Source organism: Sebastes umbrosus, chromosome 12 (genome assembly GCF_015220745.1).
Source record: "Sebastes umbrosus isolate fSebUmb1 chromosome 12, fSebUmb1.pri, whole genome shotgun sequence".
Classification (NCBI taxonomy): domain Eukaryota; kingdom Metazoa; phylum Chordata; class Actinopteri; order Perciformes; family Sebastidae; genus Sebastes; species Sebastes umbrosus.
The window spans coordinates 20,455,406-20,479,616 of record NC_051280.1 but is presented as its reverse complement, the minus strand read 5'-3'; the positions used below and the strand labels follow the sequence as shown (position 1 = coordinate 20,479,616).

The following is a 24,211-nucleotide window of genomic DNA, read 5'->3' as shown; positions in this document are numbered from 1 at the left end:
GTGTAACTTCACAAGATGCTCCACGCGTCTCATTTTCACACTGCGTAAAACTTATGACTTTATTCTCATAATATTAAGACTTTTTTTCTTGTAAAATTACGACTTTATTCTCGTAATATTAAGACTTTTTTCTCGTAAATTTATGACTTTATTCTCGTAATTTTACGACTTTTTTTCTCGTGAAGTTATGACTTTATTCTCGAAATCTCTGATTTTTTTCCCCTCAATGTGGCCCTAATACTCCGTCGTACAAAACAGATACAGTGACATTATATTACGTACTTTACTCTGTGGAATTATAAACTGCATAATAAGTATTATTTTAGTTAGCTACATTCAAGCAGCAGAACACTTGTTATAGACTTTGGGGGTCTCATGTGATGCCCTGTGTGTGGAGTGATTTGTTCTCTTGGTCTGTCTGAACTATTTAATATAACGTTAAATGTTACATTATTTTGCATATTAATATGGATGTTTTTGGTGTCCATAAATGTATTCCATTATTCTATTTATTCCATTAATTAGCAAATAGTTAGTCTACACTGGGTTAAAGCTGCAATGGGTAGAAATGGAGCAAATATGATTTTAAAACGGTCACTATATCCTGACAGTAGTGCATGAGACAGGTAATCTGAAAAAATCATGTTCCTCTGTGTCCTCCGGTGCTCCTAATGGCATAGGCAAGATTTCACAGATTGGAGGAAAACAACCAATCAGAGCCGAACTGGAGCCTGCTGTCTCTGAGCAGCTGTCAATCACTCACAAACTTCCAATCAAACGGTCAAACTAGCTGATCAAATATGAATCAATATTCTGTTACTGTAATGCCTATTTCTCAAGTAAAATGTTTTCAGAAACATCTTGTAGTGTACTGTTTAGCTGTAAAATGAGAAGGTTTGTAACCCGGCAGCCATGTTAAGATCAGTTGAAGAAATACCAAGCACCGCCCACCAGCCGGATATAAAATGATCTGTGATTGGTCAAAGTCTCCCATCACAGGCTAGATTTTCTAAAGCCTCTCAGAACACTTGAATTACAATATACTGAAAGATGAACATTTCTAGATCCCATTTGTATAATTAATGAAAGCAAATTCAAACAATTGTGAGAACTTGTTGTGAGATTGGCACAATTACCAAAATGCTCTATACCATTGGTTCTCAACCTTTTTTGTGTCAAGGACCTTTAAATTGACACACATTGATACTTGAGATTTCGCTTCAGGGACCTCCATCTGAAAAGATTTTGGTTGTTAGATATGATTAAGACCAGATTTCTATAGTTCTCAAATACAGTTGAGGAGTTAACAGTGGAGGAAGTGAAACCTATGATCACAATCCTCAACTCTTATGACTCTTACTCACATTGGGCTTAATTCAATAGTGAATTAAATAGTGAAAATACATTTTTCTGGGGACCCCGTGGTTGAGATCCACTGCTCTATACCAAAGCCAGAGAACCAAATCACAAGCAAGAGTCTGTATTTTACCTGGTTTGTCACAATAGTATCTCTAAACTCTATTGCTGCCCATTCAAACTCCATCTGGCTCATTTTATTAGGTCAGCTAGAATCCATTAGAACAAAAATAATAAGTCTAATACCCCTAAACTCAGATGATTACCGAAAAAAAACAAAACTATTATGATCTGGTTTAGTGTATTTTACTGAGCATAAATTTCAGTTTAGCATGGAAATGTGTCCATGTGTTTTGTCTTTATTAACCACTAGGTGGAGCTGTTAACAGACCTCAGTGATCCCCACCCTGAGAAGCTGAACTTTACCCCACCATTGTTCTCAAGAAAGCCTTCCAGCAAAGACATGTTAAACTTCCAATGAAATTCCCACATGTTCAGGTTAGCAACTATTATATTAAGTTATCAAACCAGTTTTAGTTTCTTAACATCCACATTAATGTAACTTATGGGGAGACACTACAGGTGAATAAGTTACAAATGTTTAATAGATATCACCATGAAACTTCCCCAGTTGATTACGTACATTAAGACAATTATCTTTGGTATTACAAGTTTTCTGAAATGTTATGTTAAAATATGCAAATGAGGCATTAATACTAACTCTTCGTAAATTTAGGAGAAATCTACAGACACAAATCAACAAAATAGTAAAATAAACACATAAATGTGTATTTTGGATGTTTTCTTTCCACTAGTCTGAAAGAAGACATGTTATAGAAGCAATATTAGCCCGAAATCTCAAAATTGACCAGTGTATGAAAAACAATATTTTTTGCCTGGGGTGTCTCACCCTATAATAGAGACAATAAGGCTGCTTGTCATGGTATATGCAAATGTCCCACCACTGGGCTGTGTGGAAGAACAAGTTACACCATGTTAAAGGTAACAGTATCCTGTTGTGGGTGTGTGCATGTTTGTATTTGGTGTGTGGAGGTCTTGATGTGTTGAAAATGAGACGTGACACAAGACAAAAACACGCTCCTTGCAAGTATTTCAGTCAATAACCAGTTGTTACTGTTTAAAAGGGTTACGTAGTAGTAACCATCATGAAAACCCATAAATAATCATAACTGAAAACAGATATATCTACAGTACATAAATGCAGTATATATATGTATATATATATATATAGTAAAAAAAACACATCTGTTGATGTCAGAGAGTTCACATTGAGAGGCTGTAAGGCACATTTAAATAACACACAGAGTTGGTGATTGCACAAGATGCATTTGTCTTCATTCTCACAGTATTCCAGTGTTCCACTTATTGATTTTTCAGGGCCAGTTATTTTTAGTAGACAGCTGCTGTCTGGAGCTGATGTCACTCTAGAGGCGTGTGTTTACAGCTTAGAAAAAGTGTTAAGTTACCTAAAACGGGTGTGGACTTAAGACATTTAAACTGGCATAGTGTCATTTCACCTTAAAATAAGACCATTAACTCTGCTGTGGATAAGCTCCAGCTCTCTCAAAACAAAATAATTGTATGACACCAAAAAGCACAACGGAATGTCCCATTGAGCTGTCATTTTTAAAAGAATAACGGTAGGATGAATTTAACAACCCATCATGCATTCTAATTTTTAGGCGTGCATTTAATACAATACTATCTTTATGTCAAAACTGGCTTTGGATGGTGTACATATTTTGGAAATGCGTTGTGTGTAACAGTAGGATACAAATTAAAGCATGCTCAGCACAAATGATAAATGCTTTAGCTACTGACAGATGACCCTTAGTGGGATACATACAGTTTTCCATCCGCTGAACTCCTGTGCCAGCTGGCGGAAGTCATGCTCTGTATGTTTGACGTCTGTCTGTCTTCTTTGAGTTATTTCAGGTATTTTTCAAGTCTAACAAATAAATGTTCTTTTTCATGTCTTTGCGGCATCATTTGGAAATTCCTAAGCCAGTCTTCATGTACTCGTAAACCACGTAGCTAATGCTGACAGCGGGGATGACTTTCATGAAGTTTGGCAGGATGCCCCGGTAAAGTCCGAAAAAGCCTTCTTTGGTTACAACCTTCTTCATCAGGCTGCTCATGGAGGGCTGGTCTGTCGCATCCAGAGACGCTGGAGAGAAAAAAGTAAGTTAAGGAGGTGGCGTTGCATCTGAAAAGCACGCTTTTACTCTTGTACTGTAGCCCTTCTCCACTACAGCCCACTTATTATGTGGGCTCCAACTCAAGTGTGTGTTTACAGAAAATATTGTTGCCTTTACAGGTGAGTTTTGTCACCACATAAACATCTTACCTATCATGAAAAACATTATACACTGTAAGTTTTGTCATCACGGTTATCAAGGATCAGATTTTTTTTTTTACCTTGTGCCTGCATCCGTGTGCGCACAAGTGCGAGTGGATAGCTGGCCAGCTGGCCACAGGTGCTAGAGATGGTCCCGCAGGCCACCAACACCAGAACTCCAGGGTTAGCCGAGTCTTTGGCGTAGTGCGACAACCACGTGTTCTTCAGAGTCTGAGACGCAGGAGAAAGATGAATTGAACGAGTGTGCATCAGCATAAAACTAAAATTAATTTAATCCAAAATGAACTGGTTTATCGTGCATGCAAATTAGTTAATCAAGCAAAGTGCACTCTGTTGTGAAATATGACAAAAGGGGCAGAGCACCGACCTCATAAACAGCGAGGTCTATCCCAGCGTAGGGGATGATGCCCACTAAGTTTGGAACGTAGCCCCTGTAGAAAGCCTTGATTCCCTCCTTCCTCATGATCTTTTTGGCACAATCAAACATCCCTGAATACTGGCCCGTTTTCCCTAGGGTCAGTCTAGTTTTCAACACCTTAGAGAGAGAAAGTACAAAAGAAGAAAAAATGATTTTTTTGTTGTTGAAAAGAACACAAAACAGCTGACTTCATTTTATTTTGTGATGAAACAGTGTGTGAGTTCCAATAACAATAGAGAGGTGGAGAGATGACGTATTTTTGTAGGCCAACAAGGTAGTTAGAATCGCCCTGGTTCCCATGACAAAAAGATAATGGGATTTTTCCATTGGATTTGGATTATTGCGGAAACTAAGCTCTGTGGCAAACAAATGTTTATGATACTTAAAGGTTTTGTCCAGCAAGATAATCTTCAACAAATGAACACCACTTTTATTTTTTTTAAGTGTAAATGCAATCACCAGAAGTAAAAAGCTAACGTTGGGCTATAAACGAACTACACCACGGTCGCTTGACCGCAAGTATAACAACAAGACCGTAAGGGCGGACACGTTATGACGTTTGTAGTCCCATTTAGCCACTTGTTGGCAAGCGCCTTTTTTTAAGACGCATGAAAGCTTCAAAATTCACAAGTGGGATATTTACTGATGTATTTTATATTGTAGAACAAACATTTAAATCTCTTAAGCTTGTGTTAACCACAGACCTTATTTCAGGCATCTAACTAAAAACACATTCAAAACACCCATTGACTTCCAGACAAGGGAACCTGAAGTGCTAAAATGCTAACTCATTTATGTATGTATGCCAGAAAGGATTTAGTATGTCCCAATACATAGGTTGCGTCCGATATTCCATACGAACATGCTATTTAGTATGCTAAAACAGTATGTGAGGGGTTTTTTTTGCATCTCCGAAACCTTAGTAGGAAACCAATAGTACGCGAATTGCATACTATTTCGGCGTAGTAAATGCATTGGACCAAAAATACCAGGATGTGATCCTTCATCTGGTCCCATTTTGCAAGCCAGCATGCTTTTCTGGCTATTCTGAAACACAATCCTCCGCGAAGCGGAAGATACGTCACATCGACTGAGCCGCCAAGAGAGTACAGACAGACGACAGCTCAATGACAGAAGCCACAATGACATATGACAGCTCATTCAAGAGGGTCAAAGTTCAAGGCACAATGTTATGACGGAGTAATTGTATGCATACTGCATGCAACAGTACATACTTTGAGTAGGCAGCTGCAGTATGTAGTAAAAGTAAAAAGAAAAGGTGCAACAGCTGTCTTACCTCCATCGGGTAGATGGCTGTCTGTGCTGTGGCTCCAGCCAGAGAACCAGCCATGAACCTCTTGTGTGTCTCAATCTTCTGGCCCTCAGATGATAACAACTTCTTATACTGCAGAACACATACAGAAAATAAATTATGTGTGTTCCAAATATGTTTAATGTTATAAAACTGTGATAAATACCAACTAATGTATAAAAATGTGCATTTTTGGAGCTTACTTGCTCATATGCCATGAATTTGATTGCCGTCTCAGGTGCAATCTTTAAAACGTTGATCCCGTTTCCCCGCCACAGTGAAGTCAGACCTCCCTCTTTGATCATCCGCTGGAAGCCCCCAACCAGGCTGATCCGGTTGGTCGTAGAAGAATGAACCTGCAGTACAAATATAGAAGGTTTCTCAGGACAGTTTCACACATATTTCTTAACCTATCCCCCCTAGGGAAAGAATACATTTGTCCCTCTTTCTTTCATGTAACTCACCTGCATGAAGACTTTCATTCTGTCCAGAGGGGCAGTACCAGTGCGAGAGACGGCCCCCGCCACTGCACCTGCAGCGAGCTGCTTCCACCAGCCACCGGAGCTCTTCTCCTCCTCTGTGAATTCATCTGGGATGGCAAGACTGTCACCTATGTCCAGCACCTGGTGATTATTTACATAAACACATTTGCTCAAATCACTGTCAGTTTATGGCCATAACAAATACTGTAAGACGTCTTATAGCAGAATTATTCTGCCTTTGAGATAGTATCTCCCTCAGGAAGGCACATCAGAATCACCTTAATATAATAATCTCATTGTCTCGAGTCATTGTTGCCACTCACTGCTCTGGCTAGTGTGAGTCTAGCTCACCGGCTTATCCTGTGCTGTATCATATGTTTGATATTTTTGTTTTTCACGTTGATCACTTGTACTGCACTTCTTTTAGGTCGCTTGTATTGCACTAATCACCTTAATATGTGTGCACATACAAGGAATTTGACTCTGTTTTTTGCAACTCTTTTCATGCATTTACTTAGAAATAGAAATAACACCTAAACACCTATAGGGACAAGGACAACAAAGCTGAACAAATAAAGGTTAAGAATAGACAGGACTGAGTCCGTTTGTGTGGTTGTCAGTGTGACAAAAAAAAATTCACAAGCCTACAAGCACTTCTCCTTTTGAGGTCTACTTTCACATTGATGCAGCAACTGCTTTTTCAAACCCACCAAAGTACCAGTTGTTCACTGGAGAGAGGGCAACTTTTACAAAACCTTGAATTTGAGGTTGAAAGCCAGGAATTAAACAATTAAACACACATTAGAAGCATAATATGCTTCTTTTCTCTGTATATTTGGTACAACTTGTGCAAAGAAAAGCTCACACTATGAGGGAAAAGCTAAAAAACTGCAGAGGTTGCAACTATTTTAACAACAAGCGAAGAATTGACCTCCTTTAGCTAGACCTGCTTGTGAAATCATAACCACTGAGCTGACTGAACCCTCGTCTTGCATGCTTTAGCTGTTTCAGATAAACATATCCAATGTTTTTCCAAAAGCATAAAGGTGTCTGTGACAAACGTGGTGCATTGGCAATTTAAAGCTGCAGTAGGCTGAATGTTTTTGGCATCATTGGGCAAAAATACCATAATAACACTTCAGCATATTGTAATTCAAGTGTTCTGAGAGATAACTAGACTTCTCCACCTCCTCATGGCTCTGTTTTCAGGCTTTAAAAAATCTAGCCTGTGATGGGAGACTTTGACCAATCACAGGTGGCAGCTGTCAATCACTCGCAAACTCCGATCAAACAGTCAAACTATAACATATTTGATCAGCGCCGCCTAGTTTGACCGTTTGATCAGAGTTTGCGAGTGATTGACAGCTGCTCAGAGACGGCAGACTCCAGCTCGGCTCTGATTGGTTGTTTTCCTCCAGTCTGTGAAAACTAGCAGATGCCATTAGGAGCACCGGAGGACACAGAGGCACATGATTTTTTCCAGATTACCTGCCTCATGCACTACTGTCAGGATATAGTAACCGTTTAATAAAAATAACTTTTTTTTAATTCATATTTGCTCCATTTCTAACCCACTGCTGCTTTAATGCAACTCTGCAGGGAAACACAAGGTAGCGAGTTATGTGTCCTGCAGTCACCTCTACGGCACATTTATGGTATGAGAATGAAGTTCTGTCTACTTTTGTTCCCTAAGACGCCGTAAATATGCAGCGCAGTGAAGACTTTGCTCACGATGGAGCAAATATCTTGACAATGACATCTTTATTTGCACTAAGAAGAGGCGGAGGAAACAGCTGAGGAGAAACAGAGTGTGCTGCTGTGACCTAATTATGTAACAGACTAATCTTTCGAAGCTGGTGCCAAAATGTGGACTGCAGAGAAAATCCATAACATCTAACACATGAGAACTGGACGTCATGTGATTAATTCTACTGCAGTTGCCTCTTTGTTCGTCAGCAGAATGTGTTTTGGAGTGAGTTTTTAGTATGTGTCGTACCGAGGAGTGTTTCCAGTGGCGTATGATCTCTTCCAGGTTGTGAGCGGGGCATAACAGGAAGTGTTCTCTCCACTCGTTCCAATCCACCATCATGGTCCCATCAATGTCCATGCTAAGGAAACAAACAGAGAGACATCTTGACCTTTGATCTAAGCATATTACTGACCATATAAAGCTACACACAACAAGCACGCTCTAAATAGAAACAGTGGATAGAAAAGTGGAAGTCAAACCTCTGTAATATTTTCTGGGCATTCGCTCTGCTGATATCCATACCCAGCTCTGCAAGGCACTGCTGGATCTCTGAGGCATCAATGCGTCCTGAACACAACATTAAACAGAAATATGCTGCAGTGTAAACAGAGGATGAGTGGTTTTGTAAACATTCACTGGCACATGTCTGACATTATGTTGGTGCCAAGTATTTTTACAATGAGGCCACAGATTATAATACACATAGTGCACTTTCATAGACTAAGCTACTGGAGTTACCCTGCACTATACTCATTTTTGACAGTCTCTTCTGCACTATATTCATTTTTAACAGTCTCTGCTGCACTATATTCATTTTTTTAATAGTCCTGTATTTCAGTTGTTACCCTGCACTATATTCACTTTTAACAGTTTTCTTCATCTGCTTGTATTTTTATATCTGGTATATTTTTTGTACTTTGTACTACTAACTTTTTTTATTGCCTTTTTATTAACATGTTTTGCACTATGGAACTGTGATGCTGGAAACTTGAATTTCCCTCGGGATTAATAACGTTACTATCTATCTATCTCCTACCATCGTTGTTTCTGTCCAGACTCTTGAATGTCAGCCGCAGCTTCTTCTGGTGCTCTTTCAGATACTTGCTGAACTCGTTGAAGTCAAGACTCCCATCCTTGTTCTGGTCACCAGATGACACGATTTTCTGCAGAAAGAGAGAGGAGATGCAATCTAATGGGGTCATTTGCATCCTGCAGCAGTATCAGGGCGAGTCACACACACATGCACAGTCACACTACTAGGCAAAGTCATTGAATTCCATGCAAAACAAGCAGGCCAAACTCCTCTCAGTCACCCCCCATGGCTCCTGCATGCATGAGGTTGTTTTACCTGTGCGGCACCCTGGCGGAAAATGCCCATCGCCTTGAGGCCCGCTCGTAACTCAGCGACGTCCACCTTCCCATCTTTATTGGTATCAAGGCTCTCAAACAAGTCCTTGCACGACCTCTTGCTGTCTGCATCCCAGCACCGGGCGTTTGATAGTAAAAGCGTCCGTAACGTCTGATACATTGTGTACAAATGTGCAAAGCAGCAGTCGCAGAGAGAGAGAGAGAGAGAGAGTCGCCCTGTCTGCAGTCAGGATCCGATTATTAAATCATATTGAAAATAATCCTGATAAAATCCAGATGTGAGCTCCCCGTTCGCGATTAAAAAGGTTTCCTGTTTCTTATGTTGCAGAGACTGTCCCGTGAAGAGGTGGTGTCCTCCTCCTGTAACGTTTACAAGCAAACTGCAGTAACCGAGGGCGGAGTCAGGACGACTACGTGGTTTTCTACGGAAAAAAGCAGGAAAGATGGTGAAATAGAGAAGTGGTGGAATAAATATCCCCCCCCCTGGATTAACCGTGTGCATAATCCGGTTTATGCTTCTAAAAGTGACTTCCCCCATCTGTTCCTTTTACCCTTGCTCCCTGTGATATGTCATGGTGTATTATAAGGGGAATTTAATCTCTATATCTAGCAGGACGTGTCAGTAGAGAGAGAGAGAGAAACACACACAGTGTAGTGTTTCCTGCAGCGCTGCTGCACCGCTGGTCGCCACTAGAGGGCGCTGTTTGCTCGCACAGAAGGTGGTGCATACAAGAGAAGGAGTCAGGGGCCCTGGAGTCATCTCTGGGCCCCTCAACAAGACTCATTCATTTTTTACTTGTGAATAGGTATTCCTGACTGTCAGAGGTGTTTTTTATTCAGCTCAGTGGCTATTTTTGAGACCCTACTGTTGTTGAGTAGGGGTGTAAGATGAAGATGAAGATTTTTTTGTACACCTGTACCTCTGTACCTGCGCTTTGCTGCTTTGACACCTGAATTTCCCCCTGGGGTTTAATAAAGATTCATCTTATCTTATCTTAAGAAAATATAGAAAAAAATCAAATATTGTGATTTTATGTTTTGTGATACTGTATCGATTCTCAAAAACACTGCAAAGATGAACTCAGTCAATTCTTTATTTAATTTGCAAAGAGATGCACCCTCTCAGTGTATGTGCCCTCTCTAAGTAGTGCTATGATGTAGGATGTTACGGGAACTGTTATAAATGCAAATGCAGATCCCACTGTTCTGATTGCATAAAAAAGCAAACTTTTTTTTACTCCGATTTTATTCATAGAGCAGTGTGTTTTTTATACGTTTTTTATAAAAAAAATCACAATATATTGCTTTACTTACAGTATCACAATACAGTATATCGCAATATATTGAATCGTAACCCCTGTATCTTGATTCGTATCGCCAGATTCTTACCAAAACACAGCCCTACTGTTGAGCAGAATATATTTATAGAGCTGCGATTAAAGGGACTGTTTGTGACTTCTTACACTTACACTCTTATAAATCATTGCGGGTCGGTGTTTCCTATGTGCTCGCGTGTGGCTACGCTGTTCCAACACAAACTACACAGAAGCACCAAAACCGCAAAGTTATATCTAGTGAAGTCCGTCTTGCAAAACAGTGTCAGCTAATCCTGCTCCAGCCCCCCGAACACGGCCAGAAGACACAGGGGAGACGGTAACCCTGGTCTCCAGGGCTGGAGTCTATGCTCTTCTGCCTGCCTGCCTTCACTCACACACCGCACTTGTTCTCGCTCGCTCCACCTCTCACGTGCATGCGCGCAGAAGAGTTACGTTATCGTCATCGACCAAAACTCCGGTGTCTCCCCTATTCCTTCTGAACACGGTCGGGAGACACAGTATCAGCATCAGTTCATGGAGAGACCTTCGTCTGGTCAGCTATATTGTGTTTTAGCTCACGTGTGTCGCCTCACTGTCTTGATTAATGCTCGTTCATGTCTATGTAGAGCGAGCACAAGCGCGAGCGCGAGCAACAGGACGCTGACTTTCATTGACTTAACGGCCACAAGCAATTTCTGATTCTTACATAGAGTCCCTTTAATCGATTAGTTGTCAATTATTAAATTAATCACCAACCATTTTGATAAGCAATTACTCAGTTTTAAGGATTTTTTTAAGAAAACAATAAGTCTAAATTCTCTGATTCCAGCTTCTTAAACGTGAATATTTTCTGGTTTCCTTACTCCTCTAGAACAGTAAACTGAATATATTTGAGTTGTGGACAGGGCCGGCTTAAAGCATAGGCCATATGGCGGTGGCCTAGAGCGCCATCTTCTGGGGGGTGCTGGTCACACTCTTAAAAAAATATTATATATATATATCTACTGTATATATATACAGTAGATATATAGATATAGATATAGATATAGTTTTTGTATGTATTGTACCAAGGAGTGTTTCCAGTAGCGTATGATCTCTTCCAGGTTGTAAGCAGGGCATAACAGGAAGTGTTCTCTCCACTCGTTCCAGTCCACCATCATGGTCCCATCAATGTCCATGCTAAGGAAACAAACAGAGACCTCTTAACCTTTGATCTAAGCTTATTACTGACCATAAAGCTAGACACAAGCACACTACAGTGGATAGAAGTGGAGGTCAAACCTCTGTAATATTTTCAGGGCATTCTCTCTGCTGATAATCACCTCTTTCTATGTACTTAGTTATGTTCTGCATTTGATATGATGACCTTTGCTATGTCTGCAAAAAATAAAAAAGGAAAGAAAACATATGGACAGTTTGTAAAATACTATACAGTATGATACACCACTGTCAGTGGTGGAGGAAGTATTAGTACCAATACCACGCTGTAAAAAAAAATTATACCTTAGTAAAAGTATGTAAATATAATCACAGAAAAGCAATTCTAAAAAAGTGAGTTTTTAAAAGTGATTTAAAGGCGCAACATTTAATGCCTTAAATTATCTGAATACTTCTTCCACCACTGTTTAGACATAAATAAAATGTTCAATAATATAAACTGTATACAAATTATGAGTGTGTTCTTGCTGACTACCTTCAATGGTATCTATGGTCTGTTAGTTTTGGCTGTGGGAATTCCTTCCACCTACAGATTACAAGCTAACAGAGTTGTCATATGCTTATTTTGCATTTTTTTCCTTCTTTTTGTCACATGCTTGCTGAATGAAAGTTTTTTCTCTTCTGTTTTTCCCACTTCTCTTTTAGGCAATACTTCTGTGGTCACGGGTATAATGTCACTTCAGGGCAAAACAGTCACTATATCCTGACAGTAGTGCATGAGACAGGTAATCTGAAAAAAATCATGTGCCTCTGTGTCCTCCAGTGTCTCCCAGTCCTCCTAATAGAGTAGCAAAGTCCGGTGGACCACCAAATATTTTTTTTGATCCCGTTTGAATTGCGCCATGAATCACACATATACATATGGTTGTCAAATTTAAAACATAATTTTGCAAATCAAGAAATTTGCAGTTTGTTGTAAAACAAAAAAAGACTGACCAAACACCCAAAGGTGGTGTGTAGTGATGTCTCTTTCTCTGAAGCTACGATGCCTGTGTGTTTTGTATTGGGATGTACTCACACCAGCATCGGGTCTCACTTGTTTTTTCTCTTCCCAGCTGATAAAAAGACCAGGAGTCGCTGGATAAAATCCATCAGGTTAGATAACATTTCCTCTGTGCATGGAACACAGCTAAGTTAGCTAGCTAGCAAGTGTTGGTGACGTGTGTTGCGCGAGATGAGAGATGTAGTTCACTGAGCGGTTTCACAGTAAAAACTAAATAATACTACGACAAACCTGCGACTTTCTTAAATTGCAAAATTATCTTTTAAATTGACAAACATCATATGTGTGATTCATGGTGCAAATCAAACGGGATCGCTGTTGACGACTGTTCATATACAGTATTTCTAAAATAAGGTCCCATGGGGTCCACTGGACCTCTATGGCATCTCTATGGCATCTCTATGGCATCTTCGGTATGGCATCTGCAAGATTTCACATACCGGAGGAAAACAACCAATCAGAGCCGAGCTGGAGTCTGCCGTCCAGCTGCCGTCTCTGAGCAGCTGTCAATCACTTGTGAACTCCGATCAAACGGTCAAACTAGGCAGCGCTGATCAAATATGAATCAATATTCTGTCACTCTAATGCCTATTTCTCGCCTCAGATGTTTTCAGAAACATCTTGTACTGTGCTGTTTAGCTGTAAAATGAGAAAGTTTGTGACCTGGCAGCACACTTCATCCAGTACACTACAAGATGTTTCTTGCCATTAGGAGCACCGGAGGACACAGAGGCACATGATTTTTTTTTTTTTTTCAGATTACCTGTCTCATGCACTACTGTCAGGATATAGTGACCGTTTTATAAAAATAACTTTTTTTTAAAATCATATTTGCTCCAATTCTACCCACTGCTGCTTCAACTTTGAATGAGTTTCAGTTGTGCAGTGTGCGACCATTACAATAGCGACCTCGGTATTTCTCTTTTTTTTCATGCAGCCGCGGTGTCCAATCAAACGGTGGAATTTCCCGATGTTATGACTTATATTTTTCAGTGGGTGGGGAAGGAGGAGATTTGAACTTTATTCTCTCATTCTTATAATGTTACGACTTTTTTCTTGTAAAATTACGAATTTATTCTCGTAATATTACAACTTTTCTTCTCATAAAATTACAACTTTATTCTTGTAATATTACGACTTTTTTTCTCATAAAATTACGACTTTATTCCTGTAATATTACGACTTTTATTCTTGTAAAATTACGAGTTTATCCTTGTAATATTATGACTTTTTTCTCGTAAAATTACAACTTTATTCCTCGTAATATTGCTACTTTTTTTCTTGTAAAATTACAGCATTATTCTCATAATATTACAACTTTTTTTCTCGTAAAATGATGACTTTATTCTCGTAATATTACTACTTTTTTTCTCATAAAATTACAACTTTATTCTTGTAAAATTACAACTTTATTCTTGTAATATTATTACTTTTTTCTTGTAAAATTCTGACTTTATTCTTGTAATATTACAACTTTTTTCTTGTAAAATTACGACTTTTTTTCTCATAAAATTACGACTTTATCCCTGTAATATTAAGACTTTTTTTCTTGTAAAATTACGAGTTTATCCTTGTAATATTATGACTTTTTTCTCGTAAAATTACAACTTTATTCCTCGTAATATTGCTACTTTTTTTCTCGTAAAATGATGACTTTATTCTCGTAATATTACTACTTTTTTTCTCATAAAATTACAACTTTATTCTTGTAAAATTACAATTTATTCTTGTAATATTACTACTTTTTTCTTGTAAAATTCTGACTTTATTCTCGTAATATTACAACTTTTTTCTCGTAAAATTCTGACTTTATTCTCGTTATATTACGACTTTTTTCTCGTAAAATTACAACTTTATTCTTGTAATATTACGACTTTTTTTCTCGTAAATTTACGACTTTTTTCTCGTAAACTTATGACTTTATTCTCGAAATCTCAGATATGTTTTTCCCTCCGGTTTAGGATATAGTGACCGTTTTATAAAAATAACTTTTTTTTTAAATCATATTTGCTCCAATTCTACCCACTGCTGCTTTAACTTTTGAATGAGTCTCAGTTGAGATGTGTGCGACCATCACAATAGTGAGTCATGCAGCCGCGGTATCCAATCAAACGGTGGAATTCTCCTGACGTCATGACTTATATTCTTCAGTGGGTGGGAGAAGGAAGAGATTTGAACTTTGAATCATGTCTGCTAGAGACTCCTCCAGTAACACGGCAACAACCAGCAGCAACAGCTGAGAGAGCAGCAGAGACCAGCAGCAGCACGGAGAGCAGGAGAAGTCTAGCTACAGCTGTCTGTCAGCTTTAACACTTCTTTACCCAGTCACTGACGTTTAGGATATATCATGTCGTTCATCCTTATGAAGAAGAAGAAGTTTAAGTTTAGAGTAAACTTCGACCTGGAGGAGTTGTCGTCGGTTCCCTTCGTCAACGGAGTTTTATTCTGTAAAGTTAGACTCCTAGATGGAGGCTTTGGAGAAGAGTCGTCTCGGTAAGATCTTTTTTTTCTTTACTATTTATAGCAACAGTTCACACTGGTTGTTAGAACAAGCTCCAACTAAACGTGAGAGAAAGTGTTTAACCGCTGTGTAACGGTTAGTTAACGTTCATCTAACGTTACACCACAGTATAGCTATCAGGTAGCTATAACGTTATACTAATTATACTAGCTATAAACTACTAGTTTAGACTAAGCTGGAAACTGTATGTATATTAAGGTAACGTTACCGAGTTGAAGACGTGCTCCTCACTGTGAAAGAAATAATAGTTTTCGTTATTCTATGTAACGTTCATGCAACAGTTGATCAGAGCAGTTGCTAAGCAACAGCTGTGAGTTAACGTAGCTAGATGTCTCGCTGGAGCAACATGATTTTATTTCAGTTCAATAATAATAATTATAACAGTATTACTATTCTTATTATTTTATTTCAGTCAATAATAATAATAATAACAGTATTACTATTCTTATTATTTTATTTCAGTCAATAATAATAATTATAACAGTATTACTATTCTTATTATTTTATTTCAGTCAATAATAATAATAATAACAGTATTACTATTCTTATTATTTTATTTCAGTCAATAATAATAATTATAACAGTATTACTATTCTTATTATTTTATTTCAGTCAATAATAATAATTATAACATTATTACTATTCTTATTATTTTATTTCAGTCAATAATAATAATTATAACAGTATTACTATTCTTATTATTTTATTTCAGTCAATAATAATAATTATAACATTATTACTATTCTTATTATTTTATTTCAGTCAATAATAAGAATAATATTAATAATAACATTATTACAATTCTTATTATTTTATTTCAGTCAATAATAATAATAATAATAATAATAATAATAACGCTAATATTATCATTACATTATTTTATTTCAGTCAACAATAAGAATAATAACATTATTACTATTCTTATTATTTTATTTCAGTCAATAATAATAATAATAATAATAATAATAACGCTAATATTATCATTACGTTATTTTATTTCAGTCAACAATAAGAATAAAAATAATAATAACGCTATTATTATCATTACGTTATTTTATTTCAGTCAACAATAAGAGTAATAACATTATTAATATTCTTATTATTTTATTTATTTATTTATTTGGGGGGTGATTGTTTAAAAGATACAGATACTCCTTGATGACGAATTTGTATCAGGCTAAGTTTCTCTCTCTTTCATTTGTCTTGTCGTCCATTGCAAAGAAAACACACTAGGTTAGTCCCCTTCCTGCCTGGGATTATAAGTGCTTGTAACGTTAGCATTTAAATGAGTCACTGTGGAAAAAAGGACACAGGCTTAGCACATCATGTCAACCACTAACCCTCATTACTTTTCCATGGTAACTGTCTGTTCCCAAACACTTAGTCTACCCTGCTCCAACCACAACTTTATTCTCTTCTTCAAATACAAGAAGCATATTGACAATTGTGTATAATATATATGGGGTGTATGAAAATTCACATTTTTATATTATTTCTATGTATACTATTATTGTTATGTTTCTTCACTTACATTAACAGCTGTAAATAATGAATGAACCACTAGATGCAGTTTAAGTAGCTTTACTGTTCCAGTGCAAATTCAATCATACAGATATCACTCCGCTGACATACTACTACTTGTATCAGTTAACAAAAAGTAGTGCCTTTTCTAAGTATAAGTGTTCTTTTTCCCAAATAAATAACATCTTTTTTTTTTTATAATTCCTAAAAGATCTATCTTAATGTTATCAATCCATAATAATATAACCTTTCAAAATGTACTATAAAGCTAAACCCCCCTTTTGCTGCCAGTGATCAGCAATATCTACTCTGTACTTTCTGCATGTCCCCTGTGAAATCAGATTTACTAATATAGGCCAAAATCAATTTGCCTCACAGGGCTGCCTTCTTCCAAAAGCTCCACATGTCAAGTGCAGCGAGCATTAGACTGAAGTGTTGCACACATTTACACCTGACCAGTTGGAATTAGCAAACAGGATGACTGAATACATTATCTAATAGATGTCTGAGATAGCTCAATGCCTAAATTAAGACCATAATCTCTCAACAATCTTTCATCATTCTTGATGACACATTTACCTAACACACTCTGTGGGTAAACCATACACAGATGTGGCAGATTTGTGGTTAATATCTGCTCTTTCAGTATTCAGTATGCCTGTGTGTTTTAGTTTCTGTAGGAAGAAGTGTTTCTAAATGTGCTTCTCTCAAAGGGAGCAAGTCCAAGCCAACTGTGTACACTGGAGGAAGAAGTTCTCTTTCGTGTGTAAGATGAGTGCCAATGCTGGGACAGGTGTGCTGGACCCCTGTTTGTGCCGGGTGTCTGTGCGCAAGGTACAAGATGGGTTTTTTTCTGCCATTATCTCTATTTTGTTGACACTACAAAAATGCATAGTTAGCAATTTCCACAGCTGAGTCCAGATAGGTAACTGAGACTTGAATGTGCTAAGAAAATATTTATGTACGTAAGATCAAACGTTAATTTGTAACCATATCACAAGTGCTTTGTGCAGACAGTGGACATACTGCAAGGACTCACAGAGGTTTTATTGAAAATAGTGTGTGACATAGTAATGAAACAGCCAATTGTAACCTCACTGATTTTTGTGTTTTGGTCATTTTTAGGAATTGAAGGGTGGAAAGACTTTTGCAAAGGTAATACTTCTGTTCTTAAGTCTCTAGAGTGCAATTTGTTGTAAACACAGCCGCTTAAGTGCCAGATATCTATTAGAACAGTCTTATCATAAAATTTATGTGATAACAGTCGGCCTCCAAATGCCCTTAGAGGACTTTTCAGCGAGGTACTAAGAATGTTTTTATTTCTAGTTTCCGGCTTTGGTTACTGATTGAAAAAATGCTGTAAATCAAAACCTACGCTATGTTAACCAATAACTTTAGTGACGAGTTAAAGAATTTGGTTATGGGATTTCTCAAGGATTGAAACTCCCATCTCAGACAGGTGTGGTGTGTTTCAAAACCTGACCTGAGCTAGGTTTCTATAGATGTTTTATAAAAACCAATTATCATAGGATGAAGCTTTATGTGCAAATAGATTGTTAATGCTGACACTTTAACAGAGATAAACTGAGTGTCAGATGGTTCTAACTGGTTGATCTCTTATATCCCTGTGCAGCTGGGCTTTGCTGACTTGAACCTGTCTGAGTTTGCCGGGTCTGGCAGCACCACGCGACGGTGTCTTCTAGAGGGATATGACACCAAGAACACCAGACAGGACAACTCAATCCTGAAGGTGTGGTTGTGTTTTAACTCACAGCTCCACAATCCTTATTTAAATGTTGCTGGAAATGCCATTTAGAGTCTCTACCACACTGGCGATGTATTGGTACAGTCCAATAGTTTATTATTACATGTCTGTCTGTGAAATATAATGCATTTTAGCAAAGCCTAGATAAGTCTACAACCAGTTCTTGCGAAACAGTGTTGCTCTTAAGCAAGCAGCAGAAGTAGACACTCTATTTGAAAAAAGTTGGATTTATGTCATGGATGGAAAATTTGAATACCCTGCTGACAGTAAATGCCACACATGTCTGAGCCTGTGATCCATAAAACTGCCTGAGCCATGGGAGTGGATTTTGAATATGCTGAGTCTTCCTGGGGCACAGATCTATAATGGGCGTACATTTCACAAAATGTTCCAAACCTTAGTCAATAGCAACCCCATTTAACGACACTACACAGGAACACTGCAGCTTTTTTCTGCTTCACATGTACAGTTGCTTAAAACTGACATTACATTCCTCTTTTCCTGTTACAGGTTGTCATCACCACACATCTTATGTCTGGAGACCCCTGTTTTAAAACGTAAGAGCTCATTTTGACCATATTCATCTGTTCAGCTCTATTACTCATCGTGAATGTCTGAATAATAAGGAAATGTTGGCTTGTCTGTTATGTTCAGGTTTATTCAACTACAAAACGTTATGGTTGTGGTTACAAAGGAAGTACTATGTCCCCCACTTGCAGAAGTCTGCATCTAACCACAGAGGAAAGTGTTCTCATCACATCCTGTCTGTCACCAAACTGAAAACACTCTATTGTACGATACTACTGAGGATTTAAAGTTATGAAGTATTATACTGCAGCTGAAAACTTATCAGACTCTTATCTGAAAGGTAATAACACCTCACCCAGACATTAATCTGCACGACCTCGGCAGTGAGCAACAACTGAGCCCAGAGGTTGTATTTTCTCTTTTGTCACGAGCTGCATGTAGAACTATTTGTCACGAAGGATGTGATGTAACTACCCATTCCTGTCAAAGCCTGTACCATTTGCAAACAGTCAACTTTCTTCAGGTCTTTCCTTACTCTTACTCTTACTCTTTGCCGTACTTTTTAATGTTTCAACTCCCTCTTAGTATAATAATACACACGCTGCTGCCTAGGAGATGTCTAAAGTGTAAAGTCAATAATGTCCTAGTCATTCATCCCACACAGTGTTACTCATAATGTGTGCGTGAAGGAACAAGAGAGATGACGCTCGTTTTTTTTTCACTGTTTGTCTGTCACTATTTGCCTGCCTCTCCGCCCTCATTCCTCTGTGTAACATAGCAGCTCAGTGGCAGAGAAGTGGGGTTTCCCGTGTTAATATCCAGGAGTTGCTAAAAGTAATTCTGTTTTAATAGACTTATTACTTAAAAATGTATAACTACTGTATAACTTGAACAAAGAGACTGTTGGCTTTGATGTTTGTTTGCTTGCTGGTGTGTTTAAATATCTGCAGTTTACACAGTATTTCTACATGTAAAGGTATGTTTGATGACTCTAAACAAAAAACATCGCAGTGTTACTGCAGTTCTAGGCTGGATCTGAGTAATATGCTAATTTTAATATCGCAATAAGCAGTATTTTGTGTCATCTATTCACCAGTAGAAGTACAGTATGCCACAAGTATATGTGGAGGAAACACACCACGCAGATCATATTTCTAGATAATGGCAAGCTTAAGAATATCTAAATAAGGTTTCTACATAAACTAGTAAAGTATTTATGTTGGACATTTACATTACAGCTCCAATATGTCAAAATAATTACGACAAAGTCCCTATGTGTAGAGGTTTTATGTAATTATAGCTTCTTTAGAGTGTTTGGCACAAGTTGATGTTTATAGGAGTCAATCCCAGTGTAGCAGCCATAGACTGTATATAAGAAGTGGACGTAGTCACCGTGACGTCACCCATTGGTTTGTGAACCATAAACTCATGTTTACAATGTTTACTGAGGTAATAAATCAGGTGAGAAGTAGGGTCATTTTCTCACAGACTTCTATACAATCTGACTTCTTTTTGCAACCAGAGGAGTCGCCCCCTGCTGGCTATTAGAAAAAATGCAGGTTTAAAGCACTTCCGCATTGGCTTCACTTTATAGACCCCAGAGTTGCCCACTGGTAGCAGCGTGCATTGCTGTGTGCTGCCATGTCATTCTGTATCCTACCAGTAGGTGTCAACAAAGTCAAAAATTGTCAGTCCTACACATAGGGGCTTTAATCGGGCTAGCGTCCAATTTGTAGAGCAGAGCAGTTGAAGGAGCTCTTTTCCAACAACACTCAGTGATACTTAAGACACCACCATGCTCCTCAGTAACATCACTCTTTCTTGTGTTCCCTTTAGTCCCCCATCTACTGCCATGACTCTGGGAAACCCACAGGCCGAAGCAGAGTGTCTCCTTGAGGACAGAAAGGGAGGGGACATGCACATACCCTATTCACTCACTGGTATGTATATATAGGCTTAAAAGACTTTGCTGTTCCTTACAATAGCAAGACTTTAATTATAGCTTCTCAGTTCTTGACAAACGCAAATCAGCAGCTTTTGTTGTAGACAGTAGTTTTGACAAGGTTCTACAAAGAACCGTCCTTCATGAGGTACCATGATTGTTCAGTAGTCAACCGTAACATTTTCAAAATCTTCATCAGTGTTTTTGTTTCACAAACCAAGAATAAAAAGCATCATAAAGAAACTAAAACTACTTGCATCCTCTAGGGTTTGACCTTAAAGAAGGGAAGTTTTACCTCTGTGTACATATTTACAAAAAGTTCATGATCAATCTTGTGATTTTAAAATGTTTCCACTGAGTGTGTGTGTGTTTTTTTTTTCATGTAGAGACTCCAGTAAAGTCAGTGTCGGTCCCAGAGGAGCTGGTAGCGTACGGTCACTCTAGGACACCCAGCCATGCGAGTCAGCAGTCCAAAATCTCAGGTACCAAACACAGAGACACACATTTACTCCCTTTAAACAAAAGTAACATTACTACCACAGCAGTTACACGAATCATAAGCATAACCTTAATGTTTTTTTCCTCTCCTCCTATAGGTTACAGCTCGAATCACTCCAGTTTAACAGATCTGTGCCATCGGAGGAGCGCATCAGGAGGTTCTGCCTCTACAGGCATCGGCAGCATCCTGGAACCCGGTGATCAGCCGGGGGAGAGCAGGACCACTCCCCCAGTCTCTGTATCTGAACACCCCTCCACTCCTGCTAAATTTCCAAGGTAATGCTTTTATTTTTTCTTCTCACCCTTCTTTTTTACCATATTTTCTATACCGGTTTTGACCTTTATGTATAATGACCTTGATATAAACAAGCCCGATGTTTCTGTTTTCCACTAAATATATGGCCTTATGTCTCTTTTTTTCCCTATGAAGCATGTTTGTGTAATTTTCAACGCTGTTTCCGTTCCTCCATTAGACACCCAGTAAAGCAGAACTCAGTGGAGAATCAGCTGAAGAGAGTTGATGCCACCAGGCCGGATGCCGATGACATAATAGAGAAAATCCTGCAGAGCCAGGATTTCAGCCATGGCGTCTTGGACTCCAGTGCGGAGGGTGTGTACAACTTCCTAATCTGTAACTTAGTGGACTGAAGGCTGACTTGGAAAGTTGCCTACAATCCTGCTGATAGGATCAAATTACCTTGAGGTGTTGCAATGCAGCAATGCAATGTCTTGAAGTACTTCCTGCAAATGCTGACTGCTGATTGGATGTTTCTGATGGCAAGACGTCAATTTGGACCATACTGACATAGTTACCAGTCTAAATATTAAGGTTTATTTGATTAAGGATTACAGAGAATAGGTTGCATATAATTAATATGAATATCACAAGGGCAGTTTAACCTCACTGATAGCAGAGCACACATTGTGACTGCCATGTTATAAACTCCTGCCCTTAACCAAAGACTTAATGAAGAGGGGAGTCGTTTATTGTGTTAAGAAATGGTGACTCTATTAATTGAGACTGATGTTGCATCTTTTGACAGTGTTGCTCAACTATCAACTACTTCCCTTAATGTTCTTCAAAAGATCTCATCAGCTTTACAACCACGCTCTACCCCCCATTCAACTATTGTCATTTATTTTGAGAATTTCTAGAAATTGTGTGAGCCTGACTGTGCACTGATTGGCAGTATCCTTATTTCTAATGTGTGTGTGTTTGTGTGTATTGCTGCAGAGGAGGGACTCAGCTTGTTTGTTGGTCCTGGTGGGAGTACAGCCTTGGGAAGCCAGCATATGAGGTGGGTGTGATTATGTAACTGTGGGTGCCACGCCGCAGTCATTTACTACAAATCTAAATTCATTGCAGATATGCAAAATGGGGATTCTAATAAGCAATGCAGTATTACTTTCAATTTCCCCAACATGGTATTTGTTCTGTATATAAAAGCAAAGCAAATGCACCGAAGCAGCAGCCAGATCAGATAACCACCCTCATTTCCTGTCATGTAACTCATTGTGGTATTTCTCTTTCAGGGTCGCAGCTGGAGCCTTTGAGCAGGTGGTGATCAAGCGCTAGGCTTTGGGAAGCATGTGCCTGTCATAAGGGTGCCGTATTACACCGATGCGGGGGACACAAGACTTGAGTTGTGGAGGCGCCATCAGAACTTGCTCCAGCCTCACTCAAGTAGATTTAGTTTCTCTTACACAATCCCCTCTGCATCTGACCTACAGTGTCTGCTGACCAGGAGAGCCCCCTAGTGTTCAAGAAGTGGAGGTGAAGGCCACATTATTGGAACATTTTGGTGACTGAGATAACCGGTGTACTGTTGGTCTTCTTCTAAGACTAGGGGTTAGTACTGTAATTCTACACATATCGTTCACCCATCTTTGTAACATTTGAGCTGTTAAGGGGTTTCTCTGTTATTTAAAAAAGTATGCTTGAGTATCCAACATGCTTTTACTTTGGTAAGGTTGATTTTGTTTCACCATTTTACTTGTAACATAAGTGGCTTGAGGGGGGACTGTGTCCGTTCCTTGAAGTCCCATATATTTAAGCAATAGAAAACTGACATTGTGAAATTCACAGCACCATTTTGTGTCATTAGCTCATACCCATCACAGATAAACACCTCTACTCACCTGGTTGTGAGGGAGGATGACTGCATTTAAAATACCAGGAAGATTTTCAGTTTCGTTCCTTCGGTACGATGTCTATTTTGTGTGTGTGTGCATGTGCGTATGTCTGTTGTCTGTAAAGTCAAAAGTAATGAATATATTTTTACCACTGATTTTGTAAAAGTGCCAAACTTAGTAAAATGTATATATGCTGCCACTTATGAAGTCATATCTAAATTATGTAAACTATGTATGTACTGAAAGGCGGCTGTGTGCCCATGATGTTTTTAAGTTATATATATGTTGTTTTTAAGATGTTCGAATGTTGATGTTGTATTTAATCTTCCTATTGTCTTCCCGTCGACCGTGCAACTTTTGCTCTGGTTTGACGGTTTATAAAGAATACGGCATAAATTATCACCCAATTCTGTGTAACACTTTTTTGGCCAACCTCATTCCAACTCATTACCACAAGTTTTGCACTTTTTTTTGGGGAGGGGAGATTTATGATTAATAAACATTATTTCCATTAAATTACACCTAATATTTTTTTGTTAAAAAAACACGGTATGATAACTACATGTTATCATTACAGAATATATTTATGTGTTTGCGCAGTCATCAGTTAAACAATTTAAAACCATTTGGTGTGTGCATACATCAGGAGCCGGCAACCTTTACTTATCAAAAGAGGCATTTTAGTCAAAATTTTAAAAAA

General features: G+C 38.4%; 2 protein-coding genes across 4 annotated transcripts; one reads left to right on the top strand and one right to left on the bottom strand.

Annotated features, from left to right (window-relative positions):
* Positions 1 to 3,049: 3,049 nt before the first annotated feature.
* Positions 3,050 to 15,439, bottom strand: LOC119498807 (calcium-binding mitochondrial carrier protein SCaMC-1-like). 3 transcript variants are annotated; one of them, XM_037787875.1, is made up of 11 exons: positions 15,333 to 15,439; positions 11,450 to 11,561; positions 8,735 to 8,861; positions 8,178 to 8,265; positions 7,945 to 8,056; positions 5,931 to 6,089; positions 5,670 to 5,822; positions 5,452 to 5,559; positions 4,104 to 4,271; positions 3,796 to 3,946; positions 3,050 to 3,544 (listed from the first exon to the last, which is right to left on the bottom strand). In XM_037787875.1, the coding sequence occupies exons 2-11, from the start codon at positions 11,558 to 11,560 to the stop codon at positions 3,363 to 3,365; spliced, it is 1,359 nt and encodes a 452-aa protein (XP_037643803.1). In that variant the 5' UTR covers position 11,561; positions 15,333 to 15,439; the 3' UTR covers positions 3,050 to 3,362. The 3 variants fall into 3 exon arrangements, with proteins under 3 accessions (XP_037643803.1, XP_037643804.1, XP_037643802.1); XM_037787876.1 differs by lacking the exon at positions 15,333 to 15,439 and adding an exon at positions 12,076 to 12,094; XM_037787874.1 differs by lacking the exons at positions 11,450 to 11,561; positions 15,333 to 15,439 and adding an exon at positions 9,047 to 9,477.
* Positions 14,765 to 23,918, top strand: LOC119498808 (protein FAM102B-like). Its single transcript, XM_037787877.1, has 11 exons — positions 14,765 to 15,096; positions 17,359 to 17,479; positions 17,771 to 17,800; positions 18,279 to 18,395; positions 18,921 to 18,967; positions 20,775 to 20,878; positions 21,267 to 21,362; positions 21,477 to 21,654; positions 21,852 to 21,988; positions 22,613 to 22,676; positions 22,912 to 23,918. The coding sequence occupies exons 1-11, from the start codon at positions 14,951 to 14,953 to the stop codon at positions 22,952 to 22,954; spliced, it is 1,083 nt and encodes a 360-aa protein (XP_037643805.1). The 5' UTR covers positions 14,765 to 14,950; the 3' UTR covers positions 22,955 to 23,918.
* The last annotated feature ends 293 nt before the right edge of the window (positions 23,919 to 24,211 follow it).